This window comes from Petaurus breviceps, unplaced genomic scaffold, assembly GCF_028583685.1.
Source record: "Petaurus breviceps papuanus isolate PSGF00001 unplaced genomic scaffold, PetGlider_PUasm1.0 90925, whole genome shotgun sequence".
In the NCBI taxonomy this organism is placed as follows: domain Eukaryota; kingdom Metazoa; phylum Chordata; class Mammalia; order Diprotodontia; family Petauridae; genus Petaurus; species Petaurus breviceps.
The window spans coordinates 3,639,839-3,658,094 of NW_027187380.1; the positions used below are offsets into that span (position 1 = coordinate 3,639,839).

Sequence of the window (18,256 nt, forward strand, 5' to 3'; positions counted from 1 at the left end):
TATAACTCTTTGCCTAAATTAAAATAAACTCCTTAAAGCTATAAAGGAGGAAATCATATGGACCTTTGGACTATGATATTTTACCCCAAGCTTAAAATAAAGCTCATTATTGTAATAGGGTGAGCACCTGCTTTCTAGCTGCCCATTTAATTCCTATGTGTGTCTTGGTAAGTAAAGTCCCAGATATTTTATAAATTCTATAGTTATTTTGAACGAAATTAATTTTTCTACTGTTTTGTGTTTTCTGTTAAAATTTTTTATTGATATATTTAGTTTTCTCATTACCTTCATTTGAAAAATATGTTGTTACCACTGCCCTATGCAGAGGGCCATTCCTTGTACCAAGAATAATAAAAAAAGCATCCAAATAAAACTCTCAACATGTTAATCATCTCTATGTACAATATTCCACAAATAGCTTCTTTCATGTTCACTTCAGTTCCTACTCAGAAGCCAATTAAAAAGGTTTTTTTCCCCCATTATATAATAAGTAAACAGGAAAGAGGTACAAAATACCTGCAGTTGCTTTAAGGTAAGAATAGATCCCTCCATTATGCATTTATCAAAGCAGGCTCATCAAAACTTCACTCAAAATGACAGCAGAGTGTATTGACATGACTCAAGGATGGAGCCCCCAGTGGCTATTCTGCTACACTTAATTTCTCTTGGCCTCATTTTGATTCATCTGTAAAGTGAGAGGAATGGACTAGATTGTCTGCTAGATTCCTTCTAGTTCTAAATCTATGCTCCTATAATACTGTAAAAAATAACAAAATTATATCAACAGATGCAAAAAGAACCTTTTGACAAAATACAATTCCTACATGCATTTTTGGTAAGTGTATTCCAAGGTATTTTGTATTATCTAGAGTTATTTTAAATGGGGTATCTCTAGCTATCTCTTCCTACAGGATCTTGTTGGTGACATATAGGAAAGTTGATAATTTATGTGGGTTTGCTTTATATCCTGGTCCTTTGCTGAACTTATTAATTATTTCAATTAACTTTTTAGTTGAGTCTTTAGGATTTTCCAAGTATATCATCATATCATCTGCAAAAAGATAGTTTTATTAGGTCATTCCCTGTTTTGTTCCTTATTTTTCTTTTTCTTCTCTTATTGCTATTTCTGGGATTTCCAATATGATAATGAATAATATTGGTGACACTGGGCATCCTTGTTTCATACCCAATCTTACTGGGAAGGCTTTTAGTTTGTCCCCATTACAAATAATGCTTGCTAATGGTTTTAGGTAAATACTTCTTATCAATTCAAGGAAAAATTAATTTATACCTAAACTTTCAAATGTTTTTAATAGAGATAAGTGTTGTATTTTATCAAATGCTTTTTCTGCATCTATTGATATTATTATATGATTTTTGTTAATAGGTTTCATTATGTTAAACTATTCCTGCATTCCTGGAATGACTCTTGTTTGGTCACAATGTATAATCTTTGTAATATATTGTTGTAATCTTTTAGCTAGAATTTTCGTTAGGATTTTTGCATCCATATTCATTAATGAAATTGGTCTATAATTTTTTTTCTGTTTTTACTTTTCCTGATTTAGGTATTAGTATCATATTTGTTTCATGAAAGGAGTTTGGTAGGACCCCTTCTTTGCCTATTTTTCCAAATAATTTATTTAATTTTGGAATTAGTTGGTCTTTAAATGTTTGATAGGATAACTTTTTTTCAATGAACAAAAGTCAATTTTCTTTTCCTCTTACTTCAATTCCCCAGGTGGGAAAGATCAACAAAACTTTTGTAACAAATATAGTTAAGCAAAACAAAGTCCCGCATTGACCAAGTATGAAAAAAAAAATACATATCTCATTTTGCACTCTAAATCCATCACCTCTCTGTCAGAAAGTGGGTAGGATGCTTTGTCATTCGTCTTTTGGAATTAGGGTTGGTCATTGTGCTGATTAGAGTTCTTAATTTTTTTCAAAATTGTTTTGTCTTTATAATATTATCATATATTTGTTTTTCTCGTTCTCCTTACTTAAATCTGCATCAGTTCATACAAATTTCATGTTTCTCTAAAGCTATCTCCTTCCTCACTTCTTGTGGTACTCTGTTATGGTATTCCATAACATTCATAGAACATGATTTATTTATCCACTTGATGGATACCTTCTTAAATTTGAGTTCTTTGCTAGTACAAAAAGAACTACTATAAATATTTTGTCTTTCCCCTCTCTTGTCTATCTCTTTGGGATTAGTAGTAGTATCACTGGGCCAAAGAGTATGAATAGTTTACTGACATTTTGGACGTAGCTCTAAATTGCTTTCCAGAATAGCTGTAGTATTTCTCAGCTCCAAAAGTTCATTAATATATCTGTTTTCCTGAAGCCCTTCCAACATTTGTCATTTTCCTATTTGCCAAGGTGTGAGCTGGAACTTAAGAGCCGCCTTATTTTGCCTTTCTCTAAATTTAGTGATTTGGAGCATTGTTTCATATGGTTATTTTTAGTTTGGATTTCTTCCTTAGAAAACTGTTTTGACCACACAATTCTCAAAGCAAGAAATTCAAGCCATCAGAATCATATGAAAAAATACTCTAAATTGTTAATTATAAGATAATGCAAATTAGAACAGCGCAGATTCTTCTTCATACTCATATGATTGGCAAAAATGACAAAGGAGGAATAAAACAATTTTTGGAGCACTGTGAGAGGACACTAAAACTAATGAACTGTTATTATAACTATGAATTGATTTAACTATTCTGAAAGTATTTTGAAACTACACTTCCAAATTTACTAAACTCTGCATACCATTTGACCTAGTAATAAAACTGCCAGGCATATACCTCAAAGACACCAAAGACAAATGGAAAGGACTCATTTGTAGAAAAATAATTATAGCAGCACTCTTTGTTGTAGCAAAGTACTGGAAACAAAGTTGATACATATCATCTGGGGAATAGATGAACAAATTATAGCATTTTAATGTAATGGAATATTATTGTACCATAATGATAAAATGGAGAGATTCAAGGAAGACTTGTATGAACTGACTTAAACTGAAGTGAACAGAATCAGGAAAACAATTCATATAATTACTATAAGAATAGAGAGAGAAATAAATATGAAAGACTTAAGAATTTTGCTCAATGCAATGACCAATCTTGACTGCATAAAATTAATGATAAAGCATGTCTCTCACCTCTTGGCAGAGAGGTGATGGACTAGAAATGCAGAATGAGACATATATTTTCATACATGGTCAATTCATGAACTTGGTGGTTGGCTATTTTTATTTCTTACAACTGAGGACTTCTAAAGATGACGGTGGTGGTGAGCATTGAAGGCAAAAAAAAGGTGGGTAATGATAGTAATGAAAAACAGAAAAAGAAAAGAGTATTAAAGAATAAACAGAAGAAAGAAGGAAATTCAAAACAGGCCACAGACAAGCAGGACAGTATTTGTACTATTCTGTTACATTAAAAAAACATGTATGTGATAAAGACTCAGTTTCATATATATTCTCTTTTTCTGTTCTTTATATATTGAAATATTCATTTCTTGATGTTTGAGTTCATAAATCCTAAAAATAAGACAAAAACAATGCAAAGCACTGGAAGCAACTTCTTTTTGTTTTTAAAAATGCACTATTATTCATTTTTGGAGCATGTTAACTTTCCTGGGGAAATGTTGAGTTAATTTTTAAAATCAGTACATACTCCTTGGGTACATATTGACTGATTGGTGATTGGATCTGGGATGGTGCTAGAAAAGTTATCGGATCAAAAATTTTCAGAAGAGTGCAGTTATAATTACCAAGCTCTGGAGAAGACATGTGAAAGTTCATCTCCCTCTCTCTCTCTTTTGTAGAGGCTGGGTACTCTGGGTGTGGAATATGACATATAGTCAGATTCAGCTGCTACCTTGGTTACCATTGCTGGACTTTTTTTCTTAATTTATTATTCTTTGTTATCTCCTTATGGCCCTCTGGATAGGAGGGAGGACTATATTGAAAATGAATGGAATTGAGATTCTTGGCTCCCAAAGAAAGGGGGCAGCAGCCTGTGTGAGAACAGAAGTCTCATAATTGAAGATTGTGCCACCTTGCCTCTAGCACTAGCAGTTTATCTTTTCTGGTTATTGATGTGACTCATGAAAACTTTGGTAGTTAATGAGATGAGTCAAGATCATGGAAAATAAGACTCCTCTTGGTCAGGGATTACCTATTAGCTCTAATATTTTCATTGGTAGAAACTTTTTTTTAGAAAGTAGGGTCTCTTATAGCTAGCCTGAATGGGCTCAGTGAGAACAGGTCAAGGTTGCCATACATGTCTTAAAGAGTGGTTGTGATGGGCTGGACTTCTAAAAGCAAGAGTAGGTGAGGTGGCCAACTTGAATGCTTATGCATTTGCACTAGCCATATTAGCAACTCCATTAAGAGCTTTTGTGTGTCTGTTATTGTAAATGCCATCCTTTCATCATATTTTCCAAATGAAAGACTAAATCCTTATGGAAAAAAATTGAAAGTTTATTAAGTATCTTAGAGTCTACTGTTACAGAAATTCATACTCCAAAAGAAGAGAAAGAGAAACCTTAAATAAGATCTCTCATAAGCTAGGGGATCTGGCTTTAATGGTTTTCTTTCTTGGATATTAATTTTTGTGATGGGACTTTGATGTGAACAGGCTTGTTTATATAGCAATTTGCTGTTATTGGAATATTTTCATTCTTTAGTATTAAGAACCAGTAAGGAACTGTTGTTAAAATAATTTTTTTTTTGCTGGAGAGTCTATGCAGAGGCCCCTGTTAAACTGGATAAATAACAATAGCTAACATTTCTATAGTGCTTTCTGTGTGCTAGATGCTAAGTACTTTACAATGATTATTTCATTACATCTTTACAATAATCCTGGGAAGTATAACCTATTATCCCCATCTTACAGATGAGGCAACTGATTCTGCCTTATACTCTGGGTAAGTATAAAAATAAATTATTTAAACAGGGTCCTGGATATAGTTAAACCATTCATAGTGACTCCAATATATTATATATTCTGTGTCTGTTTTAGCCTGTTTAGCTATTATTTTCTTAAATAGTGGCAAAACATGCCTGTTAATGACATTACTGGGACTTCAAGTGGCTTCCTTACAATCATTGTGAGGATCTTTTTGTGTGTGTGTATGTGTATTTTTAGTCTTGCAAGTTCTAGTCTAGTGTGCTGTGTATTCTTCCCCCCCCCCAAACCAAAAAAGTAGCGAATATCTATCTATTCAACTTGTATGAAGACTTTAATAGTAATGAAGGAAGCTTAAGCTTCTGAAGTGAATAGCAAACTAGTGAAAACATCTTTAGAAGAAATGGAAATCTAACATCTATTCTGACAATAGATCTTATTTTTAAAGATTATTCCATAATTCTATTTTTATTCTATCCAAAGTTACTAGTGATCTCTAAGTTGCCAAAACTAAGAGGAATTTTCTCAGTCTCATCCATTCTCAGCCTTTGATGTTGTCAATCACCCTCTTCTCAATGATACTTTCTTCTCTCTAGTTTTTCTCAACACAATTCTGGTTCTTCTGTCTATCTGTTCTTTCTCTGTCTTTTTTGCTAGATCTTTGCTAGGGCAGAGTCAGCTAACCATGGGTGTCTCCCAAGGGTCTTTCTTGGTCTCTTGTCTCTTTATTCAGAGTATCCCAAGAATCTTGCTACAGTTTTAAACTTTAAATTTTCCTTAGTGAACTAGTTGATCAGCCTCCATGGATCTGATTACCATCTCTATTCAGATGATTCTCAGATTTATTTATTTAGCCCTAACTTCTCTAATGACATTTAGTCTTGTATCTCTAGTTGTCTTATGCATATCTCAAACTAGATGCCCCAATAGACATCTTAAACTCAACATGTCCCAAACTGAACTCATGGTTTTTCTACTCAAGCCCTTCCTTTCTTCTTTTTTTTTTCTGGTGAACATTTTTATTATAGTATTTCCTTTTTATATTCGTTCAAGACAAAAAAAAAAAAAAAACAATGACAGTGGTCCCAAAGGAATGCACAATTTGTTTGTTTACAACCACAGAGATTCTTCTTGTTGAGGGAATTGTGCTCTTTGTTTCAGCAATAGGTGAAGGGAAAAAGATCTTGCCCTTTTGAAGTTCTGAGAGGGAGATGTGGGGGTGCCCTCCTTTCTTCTTAACATTCCTCTTACTGTTGGGGGCATCACTGTCCTCTCAGTCTCCCAGGTTCACAAGCTAGGTGTCATTCTCAAATCCTTCCTCTCTCTCATACCTGATATGCTAGTGTTGCCAAGTCCTTTTTCATTTCCCTTGGCAATATCTCATGTATAAACCTCTTCTCTCCTCTTACACTGTTACCATCTTCGTATAAACCCTTATCCACTCATGCCTGGACTATTTGTTGGTCTTCCTACCTCAAATCTCTCCTCACAAAAGCCCATCCTCCATTCAGATATTTAAAATGATCTTCCTAAAGTACAATCTGACCAGGTAACTTCCCTATTCAAGAAATTCTGGAGGCTCCCATTTACCTCCAGGATCAAATATGAAATCATTTGTTTTGTTCTAAAAGCTGCCCTTCATAACCTGGCCCCTTCCTACCCTTCCAGTCTTATTCCCCTCCATGTATTCTGTGATCCAATGACACCAGCCTCCTTGCTAATTCCTCCAACGAGACACTCCTCTCAGCTCTGCATTTTCAGTGACTCTCCCCCATGCTTGAAATCCTCTCACCTTTTGTCTCTGCCTCCTTGCTTCTTTGGCTTTCTTCAAGTCTGAGCAAAAATCCCACCTCATATGTCTACATACATACACATACATTTATGTATAAGATTACACACATATTTATGTACATACTACACACACACATATAATGTTAGAACATAGTTGTTCGCTTGTTGTCTCCAATAGATTGTGAGCTCATTGAGAGCAGGGATTGCTTTTACCTTTCTTTATATTCTCACTGCTTAGGACAGTGCCTGGAACATAGGGAGAGCTTAATAAATGATTGTTGATTTGACTTTTGCTGTAAAATTTTTGTTGCTGTTTAGTCATGTTCAGCTCTTAGTGACCCCACTGGGAATTTTCTTGGCACAGGTAACTGAAGTGGTTTGCCATTTCCTTCTCCAGCAGATCCATTTTGTCAGATAATTGGAAGTTAAGTGACTTGCCCAGGGTCACACAGCTAGGAAGAGTCTGAGGCTGAATTTGAACTCAGGTCTTCCTGACCCTGGCCCAGTATTCTATCCACTGAGCCACCAGCTGCCTCTTGCTGTAAAATTAGCTTGTCTGAGAATAGAAATTGTCATTTTAAATGCTATTTTTTTAAAAACTAATTTTAAAATGATTTTGATTGTTTGAACCAAGAAGAACAATGATTTTACTTTCCTTATATGTATGTTTACTTTTGGTTACTATTAATGCTATATAATTGTATAATTATTTTAAATTTAAATTAAATTAATTAAATTTTAAGTTTTAAATATTAAATATTTTAAATTTTGAATCTTTAATCAAAAATTATTGCAATATTTTAATTATAAAAATGAAATGCTTTATATTCTTTGAAAAAAGAAAACAACAAAGGTGATGTAAAAACAAAAAATAAGAAAAAATTATTACAGATAACACACAGTAGATCATATGTATATAGCTATTTAAAGGCTGATTATATTTTTTTGTGCTCTTAGACAATTAAATAACTTTTAAATACTTAAGAGGTCTTGAAGAATATAAAGAGAGAATATATAGAGATATTTTGTCAACTCTCTTTTTAAAGTAAAGTCATGAAGTTAAAGTCCCCTTGCCTCAGGGTAGATCCATGACCAGTCTAGACAGAGGAGTTCTACACCATTTTTAAAGACATGCAGTCAAATGCAGAAGGAAAATAGGAAGGAAGAAAAAGCAATTAAAAATCAAGGACACAGGTGAGAGAGAAAGAATGAAAGACTGAATAGGGAAGGAGACTAAAGAGGGAGAGAGACTGAACATAGGAGACTATGGTAGGGGAAGGACCAGAGAGTGCACTAAAAAAAATTTTTTTAATGCTTTTTACATGTTTTATATAAAATATACAGGGACTCAGAAAAGCACTTCCAATGAATATGTCAATGTTGACTTTGCAAGAATGTAAATTTGAAAAGCGATTCAATAAGAACGAACCCATTCTGTGGATGCAAGAGAATTAGGAGAAATCATTCTTGTTTTTAGCTCTATAGAATGACTTTATATTCAGTGGTTATAACCTAATGAACAAACAAGTAAAGTTTGAACTGAGGAAGCCACTTGTGCTCTGGTCCCTGAACCTTATGGTTTTCAGCATATTCATTGTGCTTTGCACTGGCGCTTATATACATTTTGGTGAACAAAAGCCTGAGTCAGTTTGTGATCAGATTTTTTACAGTGGACCTGCCAGCCAATTTTGGGTTTATGTACTAGTACTAAGGAAAGCACCCAGATTATTTATTATTCTTAGGAAAGAGAAACTTGTGTTCCTGTATTGGTACCAGCATATTTCTATGTTTCTCTACTCTTGGCACTTTTCTTTTTTGTTTTTTGGAGGGGGGAATAATGCAGGCAATTGGGGTTAAGTGACTTGCCCAAGGTCACATGGCTAGTAAGTGTTAAGTGTCTGAAGGTGTATTTGAACTCAGGTCCTCCTGACTTCAGGGCTGGTGCTCTATTCACTGTGCCACCTAGCCACCCCATATCTTGGCACTTTTCTAAGGATAAAGTTACTGGTGGTAACTTATGAGAATATAGTCACCAGAGTTTGGTTTATGACTGTGAACAAAAAAATGCACGTAGTGAAGTGCTCCTTGCTGTGCCTTGCAGATAGCAGAATTCGGGATCTTGTGGAAATTTGCCATATTCATCACCTTGTTCTATATCACTCAGAGGGTGATGGGCAGATAGTTAAAGATTACTAGGTAGCACAGTGTATTAGAGTACTGGACCTGCTGTCAAGAAGAACCAAGTTCAAATCTCTCCCCAGACATTAGCTATGTAACTTTGCACAAATCATTTAACTTTGATTTGCCTCAGTTTCCTCCTCTGTAAAATGGGGATAAAAATAGCATCATCTCCAAGGATGGTTTTCAGGACAAATTGAGATATTTGTAAACTGTGCTGCAAAACTTAAAGTATTATACAAATGCTAGCTATTATTAGTGCTGCTAATAATGATTATATGGTCTTTTACTGGATACAGGAAGACTAATGTCATTCTCATGCTCAGACTATCATCTGCTCTTGCTTATATATACCTCAGCTACTTTTCTGTCATTTCTTCTTTGAGGCCTATATCAGCGAAATGAGGAAAGCAAGTAAGGCTAAAGAGTATTGGAAGTGAGAAGGAAACTATTAACTCAGGGTCATTAAGAGAAAATCATGGACAAAAGTAAAAGGCAAAGAATCATACAGATGGTACAGCTAAAAATAATAATTAAAAAACAAAACTTGGCAGTTTAGGGATAATTAAACTGTGTGATCCAGTAAGTTTATGATCTTTGTTTTGGTGAGGATCTAGAGCTCAGCACTGAATTTCCCCCCCACTGGACTGCAAGTTCCTTAAGAGCAGGGACTATTTTTTGTCTTTCTTTGTATTTCTGCATCCTTAGTATAATGCCTGGCACATAGATGATGCTTAATAATCTTTTATTGACTGACTAATTCAATTCCATCACAAAGGACTGCAGCTGAGAGACTTTATCCCTGTTGTACCTGTCAACTCTAGATAGGAAGGAAGAAAGGAAGGAAGAAAGGAAGGAAGGAAGGAAGGAAGGAAGGAAGGAAGGAAGGAAGGAAGGAAGAGCAAAAGAAAGTTATTAACAAATTCTGAGAAAAATATTTTATATTTCCCTAATGACAAAAGACTTTTTACTAGTTTTTTGACACTGATCTTCGGTCAACAACAAAGAGTCAAGAAATGGAGATGTAAAAGAAATGTCTGTAGAACCAGTGCTTTCACAGAAATGAAAAACTTCCTTGGGAAAGGTTGATAGTTTTAGTCCAAATTAGAAAGATATCTTGAAGCCTTCTTAAGGCTGACTTGATGAGTAAAAGAAAAGTTTGATGTTTGATGTTTCCCCCTGTAAGCTAGGAATTGTGTGGTAACCCTTTGGCTAGCGAGTGTGAAAGAATCAGCTGGGGTATGATACTTTGACCAGGTTTTTAACGTGAGGAGTGAAAAACAGCAACTGAGTTCCAAATGGGGAAGAATTTATCCAAGTGTATTTCCAACAGAAGTCCAGCACTTTCTACAATTATATAAGATATAAAGGGTTAATCTTTATTCTCTTACCTGAGCCTTTTGAAAAGAAACTTGGGAGGGAATCAGGAAGGGGTAAAAAAAAAGGGGGGGTGGGGGAAACCACAACTTGATAATCTGAAAACTGATCCTCTACTGGCTAGAAAATGACTAGAAGAAAAAGAAAGAAAAAAATTATATAGGTATAGGAAAAATCTATATTTTGCTCTATGCTTTCACAGACAGAACAAGCCTGTGATATGGTACTCACTTTATATTTTTACATTACATTAAAAAAATTTTTTTTTTACTTTCAAGAAGAACAAGTAACTGTAAGAACCATGTGGAGTATTGTGTTATCACTGTTTCACCTGCCACACCTGCTTCTTGAGCAGTGTAAAGTTGTTTAAAGTGCCCTCTTCTGGTCAAATGGAGAGACTACAAGGGAACAAATTTGGTCTTAACAATAGAAATCCAAGGCCCAGGAAGGTTTAACCTCTGGAATTTAGAAATCCATAAAATAGCAACCAGTCCACTGATCACATACAAATTAGCTTCAGGAAAAAAAAGGGCGGGGCGGGGAGGGATCCGCATTTCTCTGGAACTCAGAGTATCAGTTCTGAAGAGCCTTATGCCTCAAAGTACATTATCTATAATAATTCAATCCTCTTGAAGTCAAATATGTCTGTCAGTCAAGTAGTATTTATTAAGCACCTACTGTGTGCCCAGCAGGGCTAAATGCTAAGTGCAGGGGAACATAGAGAAAGGCATAAGGCAGTATCTGTTCTCAAGGAGCTCACATGTGGAGACCACATGCAGACAATTATGTACAAATAAGATATACACTGGACAAATTAGGAGTAGTCTCAGGGTAAATGCACTAAGATTAAGGAGAATTGGGCAAGGCTGAAAGTGGGACTTTAGCTGGGACTTGAAGGAAGCCATGTGTTAAAGTTCTTGCCAAGGGGCGGCTAGGTGGTGCAGTGAGTAGAGCACAGGCCCTGTAGTCAGGAGGACCTGGGTTCAGATCCAGTCTCAGACACTTCACACACACACACACCTAGCCATGTGACCTTGGGCAAGTCACTTAACCCCAATTGCCCTACCCTCCCCCTCCAAAAAGCAAAAAAAAAAATTCTTGCCATTTCTAAGAAGAAATTAAGTAAAGCCATCTTGTGATGCTACAGTGCTCTAAACTACATTGGTCAAGTATTTTAACAATTAGAAAAAAATTAAATGAATAGATTAAGAGCTTCTATCCTATAGAATACACACACACACATGCTGTTTAGGTTACACAGAATTAGACTGCACAGTCCAACAGAGTAGACACAGCTATTCTTGGTTATTAGAAAAGATTATCATTTATTTTTCTTGATTTATTTAAAGGTATACTGTAGGAAGGATTTTTTCAAATTATTTTAACTTTAATTGTACTGTCATTCATGAAATGAAACTGCTTTGGTTTTCTCTGTCAAAGACTACAAAGGTCCCTTTGTATATTAAATTAAAAGTTGCATTGCATTTAATGTGAATGGTTGATTTTTAACCAATTAAATAACAAAAGGACATTTAGAATATGAAATTTAAAAAAAATAAAGTTGCATTGCATTTGATGCAAGTTGTTTTTTCCAATTATGAAAAAGATATCCCTCATGCAGTGGGACCTCCAGCCCATTACTTCTTTCCCTAGGTAGAGAAGGCCTTTACAGAGACCGTATGAAATTGTCTCATCATCTTCATCAAAATCAGTGACACAGAGGCGAACATAGAAACCCACCTTTATTGCATATTACTCCTTATTAGGAACAAACCAAAGAGGATTTCTTTCTGTTCCTTTTCACTATTTTCAGGAACTATTTTGTTTTTTGTCTTTGTATCCCAGTGGTTAACACAGAAAGTATAAATGTCATAAATGATTCTTGATTGTGCAGTTATAACCCCTGGTCCCTGCATCATTCCTTTCCTTTTCTATTTCAGAAATGTAGAGAGAGAATTTGAATAGCATGGACTCTAATTGTATAACCATCCTGCTTCCTTAATGTTGTTTTATTGATGCTGGATCTCCTATTTTTACATCTCTCTTGTTCTTTTTTTTTTTAGTTTCCAGCAATGGCAGACCTATGCCCCAAAGACTGTCAGCTGACAACCCTGGATGAGGAGAACCTGTGGGAGATAATGGAGAACCACCGATATAGGATTGTTCGCAATGTCTACCCCAGTCGACTAACTCCCTACCTCCGGCAGGCCAAGGTGCTAGATCAGCTGGATGAGGAAGAAGTTCTGCACAGCCCCAAGTTCACTAACAATGCCATGAGAGTAGGTGAGAGTCTGTGATTGGGATCTTCTCAAAAGCCAGGTTGAGCCCACAAGTATTTATTGTGTCTTTTGTGTGCCTAGCATTGGGCTCTACAATTCAGGTCAGACCATGGAATTGTTATTCTTCCAGGACCAGCATTGGAGCATCTGGAGATGATGGTGGGGAAGGGAAGGGAATTTCATGTACTCTGAGGGCATGGCTTCTAGGAAAGGGAAGCATATTTTGCTCTCGATTCTAGGGGGTTAAGGCTACAAATGTAGTGAATACTCACTGCAACTTTGTATTCTATCTCCCTTAAAAATTATAGTCTATTTAGACAAATGCCCTTGGAGATATTTCAGCTATGCCTAGAGAATTCTCTGTATGCCTGGGTCAGTGGTATAAGTAGATAATGATACATTAGGACATTATTTACTTTTGGGAGGTGCATTTGGGCATCTTGTAAATAGAATGTCTATGTTCTTTCTTGTAAGGCTTTATGTGTGTTTAGCGTGAATATTACCATGTTTTATCTCCCTTAAAATCTGAAGATGCAGCTCTTGGCATTATTTAACATATATTTTCATGTTTATTAGCATAATTTTTCAGAGAGCCCAAATGTATGCTGAATAAGATTGATTAAGTAATAGAATCTACAGTGATTACATCCAGGCCTGATACTGAGAATCACTTGGCAGATCTGAAATATTTCCATGGACTCCTTATAGTTTGAAGTAAAGATCATAAAATGGCAAAGCAAATGAGAAAATGTTACAAACCTATTTCATCTACACTGGAAGTTCATCTCTAGTAGGTCAGGAAGTCAAAGAATCTGGGTCACAGTTCTCTAATTAGTAAAAAAAAAATGGGGTCTTAAGAAAAAGGTAGTGCCCAGTGCAATGTAGAGAAAAGAGGGTTTGATTTGAAACCAGAGGCCCTGGGTTTGAATCCCAGCTCTGCTACATATTGCCTTTATGAATTTGGAAATATCACTTAACCTATCAGGCTCAGTTTCCTCATTTGTAAAATAAGGAGGGGAGGGGTAAATTATATGACCCTTCAGCCCTTTCAGCATATAAAACTATAATCCTAAAATCCTAGGATTATTCCTTAAGGAATTTCAAAATATTGATTGGAGATTAAGAATGACCCCCTTCTTATGGTGTGGGAAAGCAAACATGTATCTGATACAGTTCAAAATCCAAGCATATAGTAAGTATAAGCATAGCAAATATGAAAGTATAAGTAAATATGTTAAGAAAGGTAGCTATAAAATATTCCCCTGATAAACCTGGGGTACACTCATAGATCCACACAGTACCCATGGGAAGAGTCCTTTCTGACCCTTATTTTCTGTGGTTACATCAACTTGCTGGGGAGTAGACCAAATCCTAGCCCTCCCTTATACAGAAATAATGACACAGTATGGTCCCCTTTCAGGGACCCCTGAATGGCAGATTTCACCTTAAGACCCACCTTCATCAAAGATTAGATGCTCTTATCTTACTCATTCTGTAGTGAGACTAGTCCATGCTCCTGCCTATAAAATGGTCCTTCTGTTTCATAGGATACTTGCTGGATGTGCTGAAGACTCGAGGAAAAACTGGGGCCATTGCCTTTCTGGAGAGTTTGAAGTTCCATAATCCTGACATTTACACTCTGATCACTGGACAAGAGCCTTCTGTTGACTCTGGCAGTTTCTGTGGTAAGATCTGGGACTTTTTTTCAGGGATCCATAAGCAAGAGGAACTTCCCAGAACTGGATTAGATAGGTGTAAGTTACACTCCCTCTTCCCAAGAAGGACAATGGCAAAATACCCTTTGGGGAAGTCCTGTTCTATCAGTGAACCAACCTAAGTTTCATAGATAAGAGCATAGATTTAGAGTTGGAAGGGACTTCGGAAATCATCAGTTCCAACCTACTAAATTTACATATGAGGAAACTGAGGCCCAGAACAGTTAAGTGACTTGCCCAAAGTCACCTAGGTAATAAACTGAAGGCCTGGCATTTAAACACATGTTGTCCAAATTGAATGCTGAGAGGCTGCTAGGTGGCGAAGTAAATAGTGTGATAGACTTGGAGTCAGGTAGACCTGAGTTCAAATTCATCCTTGGACCTGTCTGACCCTGGACAAGTCAATTAACCTCTGTCTCAGTTGTCTCATCTGTAAAAGGGGGAAGTAAAAAAAAATTATCTCCCTCCCTGGGTTGTTGTGAGGATCAAATGTAAAAAATATTTTTTTTGCACACCTTAAGTCTCTATATAAAGGCTAGCTTTTATTATCCTTATCATTATTTCCATAGTATGCTAGTTTTGCTTTTCTTTAAATCAAGGAATTTGAACCTGCAATAATTTTGTTTTGCCGCTTCTATTTTCAATATTCTAGAAGTAACCACCCTACAGGAAGAGCATGGAATAAAATATTTGTAGCAGCAAGTCATTATTCTTTGCACACTCACTCTATCCCTCTCACTCTTCCAGGGACATACAAAGAAAAGAAGAAGCTCAACCCTTGCTTTTGAATCATTTATCAAATGTCTTTTCTCCACAGCTGCCATGAGCAAGGGAGGAATGGCACAGTCCCAGGGAGGGATGATATTTAAGGGATATAGGCTTGTTGTTCCCCTCCCAAAAAGAAAAAGAGATTACAAACGAGGTCTTACAACTTTGAAAATAGCTTTTCATTTTGTTGCTGACAAAAGCCAAGTTTAATTTAAATGTAGTTAATAGAAAGAAGTTTTACTAAATTTTGTGTCCCTTGGCTGGTGAAACATTTGAGTCATTTCAATAACCATTTAGACAGTCATCTCTCAGTTATCCTTGCTAATAAAGGGGAGCATGGCCTAGATAATTCTAGATAGTGCATAGTATGAAATCCTTTTTTTGACTTTGCAGAATATACATACATATTGCACATAATGCATATATATCAGTAGATTTATACTCAAATTAGAATGACTCTGCATTTACTTGTATGCAATATAGCACAATCATATTACATAATATATATAGTATAACATAATATCTTATAACATTAATGTAATATACTTATATTACAATTAAATTGCATTCCCTGAATATGTACCAGAAGACAATGACCTGGAAATATGGTGGTCATCAGTGGGAAACCAGCCTGAGATTGACAATTTTGCAAATAATCCATATTATTTAGCTAAACTTCACAGTTACAGAGGGTAGGCTGCTCCTCTTGTATTTTCTTGACCTTAATGAAATTTAACACATTTTTATTCAGCGCCTGCAATATGTGATGCACTATGCTAAGCCTGGAGATACAAAGATAAAAATCAATACAGTCCTTGCCTTCAAGGAGTATCCAATATTATAGTCAACATTAGATATAAGCATACATAAATCATGTTTCAAGGTAAAATATGACAAAGGAAGAGAATGGATAAACTTCTGTAAGAAACATTTGTCATGGAAAAAACCCCCACAACTCACTAAATTGGGGGTATATATCAGATAAAGAAGTAATATTATTTTTATTACAGCCTATGGTATGGAGAAACACCAGTTGATCAGCAGTTTCCTTTGTCAGCTAACATAAAAGCTCCTTTCTACTAGTATGAATGAATATATGTGTTATGTATGTGTGTATATTATATATACAGATATATGTATATGTATTATATGTAATCAAATGAATAAAATTTGAGAAAATTGGTTTGTATTATAAACTGTAACTGTCATTGAAAGCAGAGTAGAGCACTTTTTTTCTTTCAAGGAAAGAACAGAGATTTGCTAATTTGTTGTTGTTCTAAAGGACAAGGATCAAAGCAACTGCTTTTGTTTTGTTGTTGTTTTCTGTCATGGCCATTCAAGTGGATTGGAATGAGGGAAAAATCAAATACAGAGAAATGTATACTCATTTTTTTCTGAATTGGAGGCTAATTTTGAGGGATAGTCCTTCAACAGAAGGTGAAATGGGGTCTCTCTCTTTGAACTTCCACACTCCCTACTTTGAAATGTTAGTATTTTACTCAATAACATCTGCCTTTAAGATATATATATCGTATAACATATATACAATATAGCATATAGAGTCTTTGGAACAGGAGTTTGGGGAGAAACTGGACAACCCTGAGATAGCAGAGAAGTCTAGCCACGTACTTTAGATATGGATCCACATATCTACAAAGGAATCAGACACTTCTGTCTGGAGAATATTAGAGGCTTGTAAGATAAGGGGGAAAAAAAGCACAAAGCGCAAATGAATATAGATATTATTCCAGACCCAAGACTAGATGTCTAAATCAGAGAATGAAGTATAGCTTTTGTCTTAGCTTGTTATATGACTTAGTGGGTGGAAGACTAAAGTAGGCCCGGTCCATTCTGGATTTGTTTCTCCTATACTCCAATAGAGTACAGTGAAGCAGGACAGGAGACAGATATATCTGATTGCTTTGTAGTGTGATGTGTGGATCCATATCTAAGGTATATGTCTAATGGCCTTGATAGCAGATGGTAATTTTATTGATGGTTAGTGGGTCCTAAAGTCCAGCAAGGCTAACGTGCATTTTTCCCATTAATGGGCATTCATGTAGATCTAGTCTCCTGATCTGAGGTCATGGCAGGGAGTGTCATGTGGTTTGGGTAAAATTTTTGGTAATTGTTAGTGAATAGACTTAATACATTTCATTAGTGCCTCACCATGATTGTTCTCTCATCTGTTTATTGGAGAGTTGTGTGGTATGGGGTAATTGGAGGCCAAGGGGCCACTTGCATCGGATTCATCTTGAAAAATTCATGTGGCATTAAGCTCTGCTTTCTGTTTGCAGATTTCCCAATACACATTGGAGTGATACAAAGAGCATCTGGTCACTTAAACCCAGGGTTAGCACAAATCATACCTTAGCTGTCTTATTCTTAAGAATTTTGTTTTGTTATCCAATTGCTCCCTGTAGACTCACTGTGTAATGGATGATGAAAATGCTGTTAGATCTTCAAAGCCTTGAAAATTTCATTTGAAACTTGTCCTATGCAACAGGCATCTCTGTCACTACTGATAAATAACAAATCAAAAAATAAATTCCTTTAAAAGTCTTTTAGTAACTGTAACAGTATGGTTTTCTTCCAAAGGAAAGCTTCAGTTCATCCTCAATATAATCAAGCAATTACAAATACATATTCAAAGGACCATCATTTTTCAAAAGGTTCCTATAGAGGGAGACTGGCTGCTTTGTCACTGCTGCCTAGTTTTAGTTGCCTGACATACAGGGACAACTCAAGCAATAATGTTAAATTTCTAAAGGAAATTTGAAGCAATATCTTCTAACTGTTTCAATCACAGGTATTCCCCCTTTGCATCTAAGTATGACTCTGAGGGAGAGGATGGAGCAAAGGGGTCCCTGAATGAGTACATGTCATTAGGGTCCTTTGAGATGGGTACATGGACCAAGATTCACATGCTGTTTTCCTGTAATAGACTCCATACCTGTTATCAGTGTCTTTGAAGTTACTAAAAATGTTGGCACAAACAATAATTAGAAAATTGGGAAGGCTAGGGGGTATAGTGGATAGAGTGTTATACCCAGAATTAAAATCTGAGCTCAGATACTTACTAGCTGTGTGATCCTGTGCAAGTCACTTAACCTCTCTTTGCCTCAGTTTCCTCATCTCTAAAATGAGGATAATAACCTACCTTTAAAGGTTTTTCTGAGGATCAAATGAGATGGTAATCATAAGGCACCCAGCACAATGCCTGAGA

At 35.7% G+C, this 18,256-nt stretch overlaps 1 protein-coding gene across 3 annotated transcripts in view; it reads left to right on the forward strand.

Annotated features, from left to right (window-relative positions):
• Positions 1-18,256, forward strand: part of CARD14 (caspase recruitment domain family member 14) — a 94,461-nt gene that overhangs the window by 27,576 nt on the left and 48,629 nt on the right. For all 3 annotated transcript variants that reach the window (XM_069076097.1, XM_069076095.1, XM_069076096.1), the window contains exons 2-3: positions 12,332-12,551; positions 14,095-14,232. In XM_069076097.1, coding sequence (XP_068932198.1) covers positions 12,341-12,551; positions 14,095-14,232 — 349 coding nt within the window. In that variant the 5' untranslated portion in view covers positions 12,332-12,340. The remainder of the gene's footprint in view (positions 1-12,331; positions 12,552-14,094; positions 14,233-18,256) is intronic.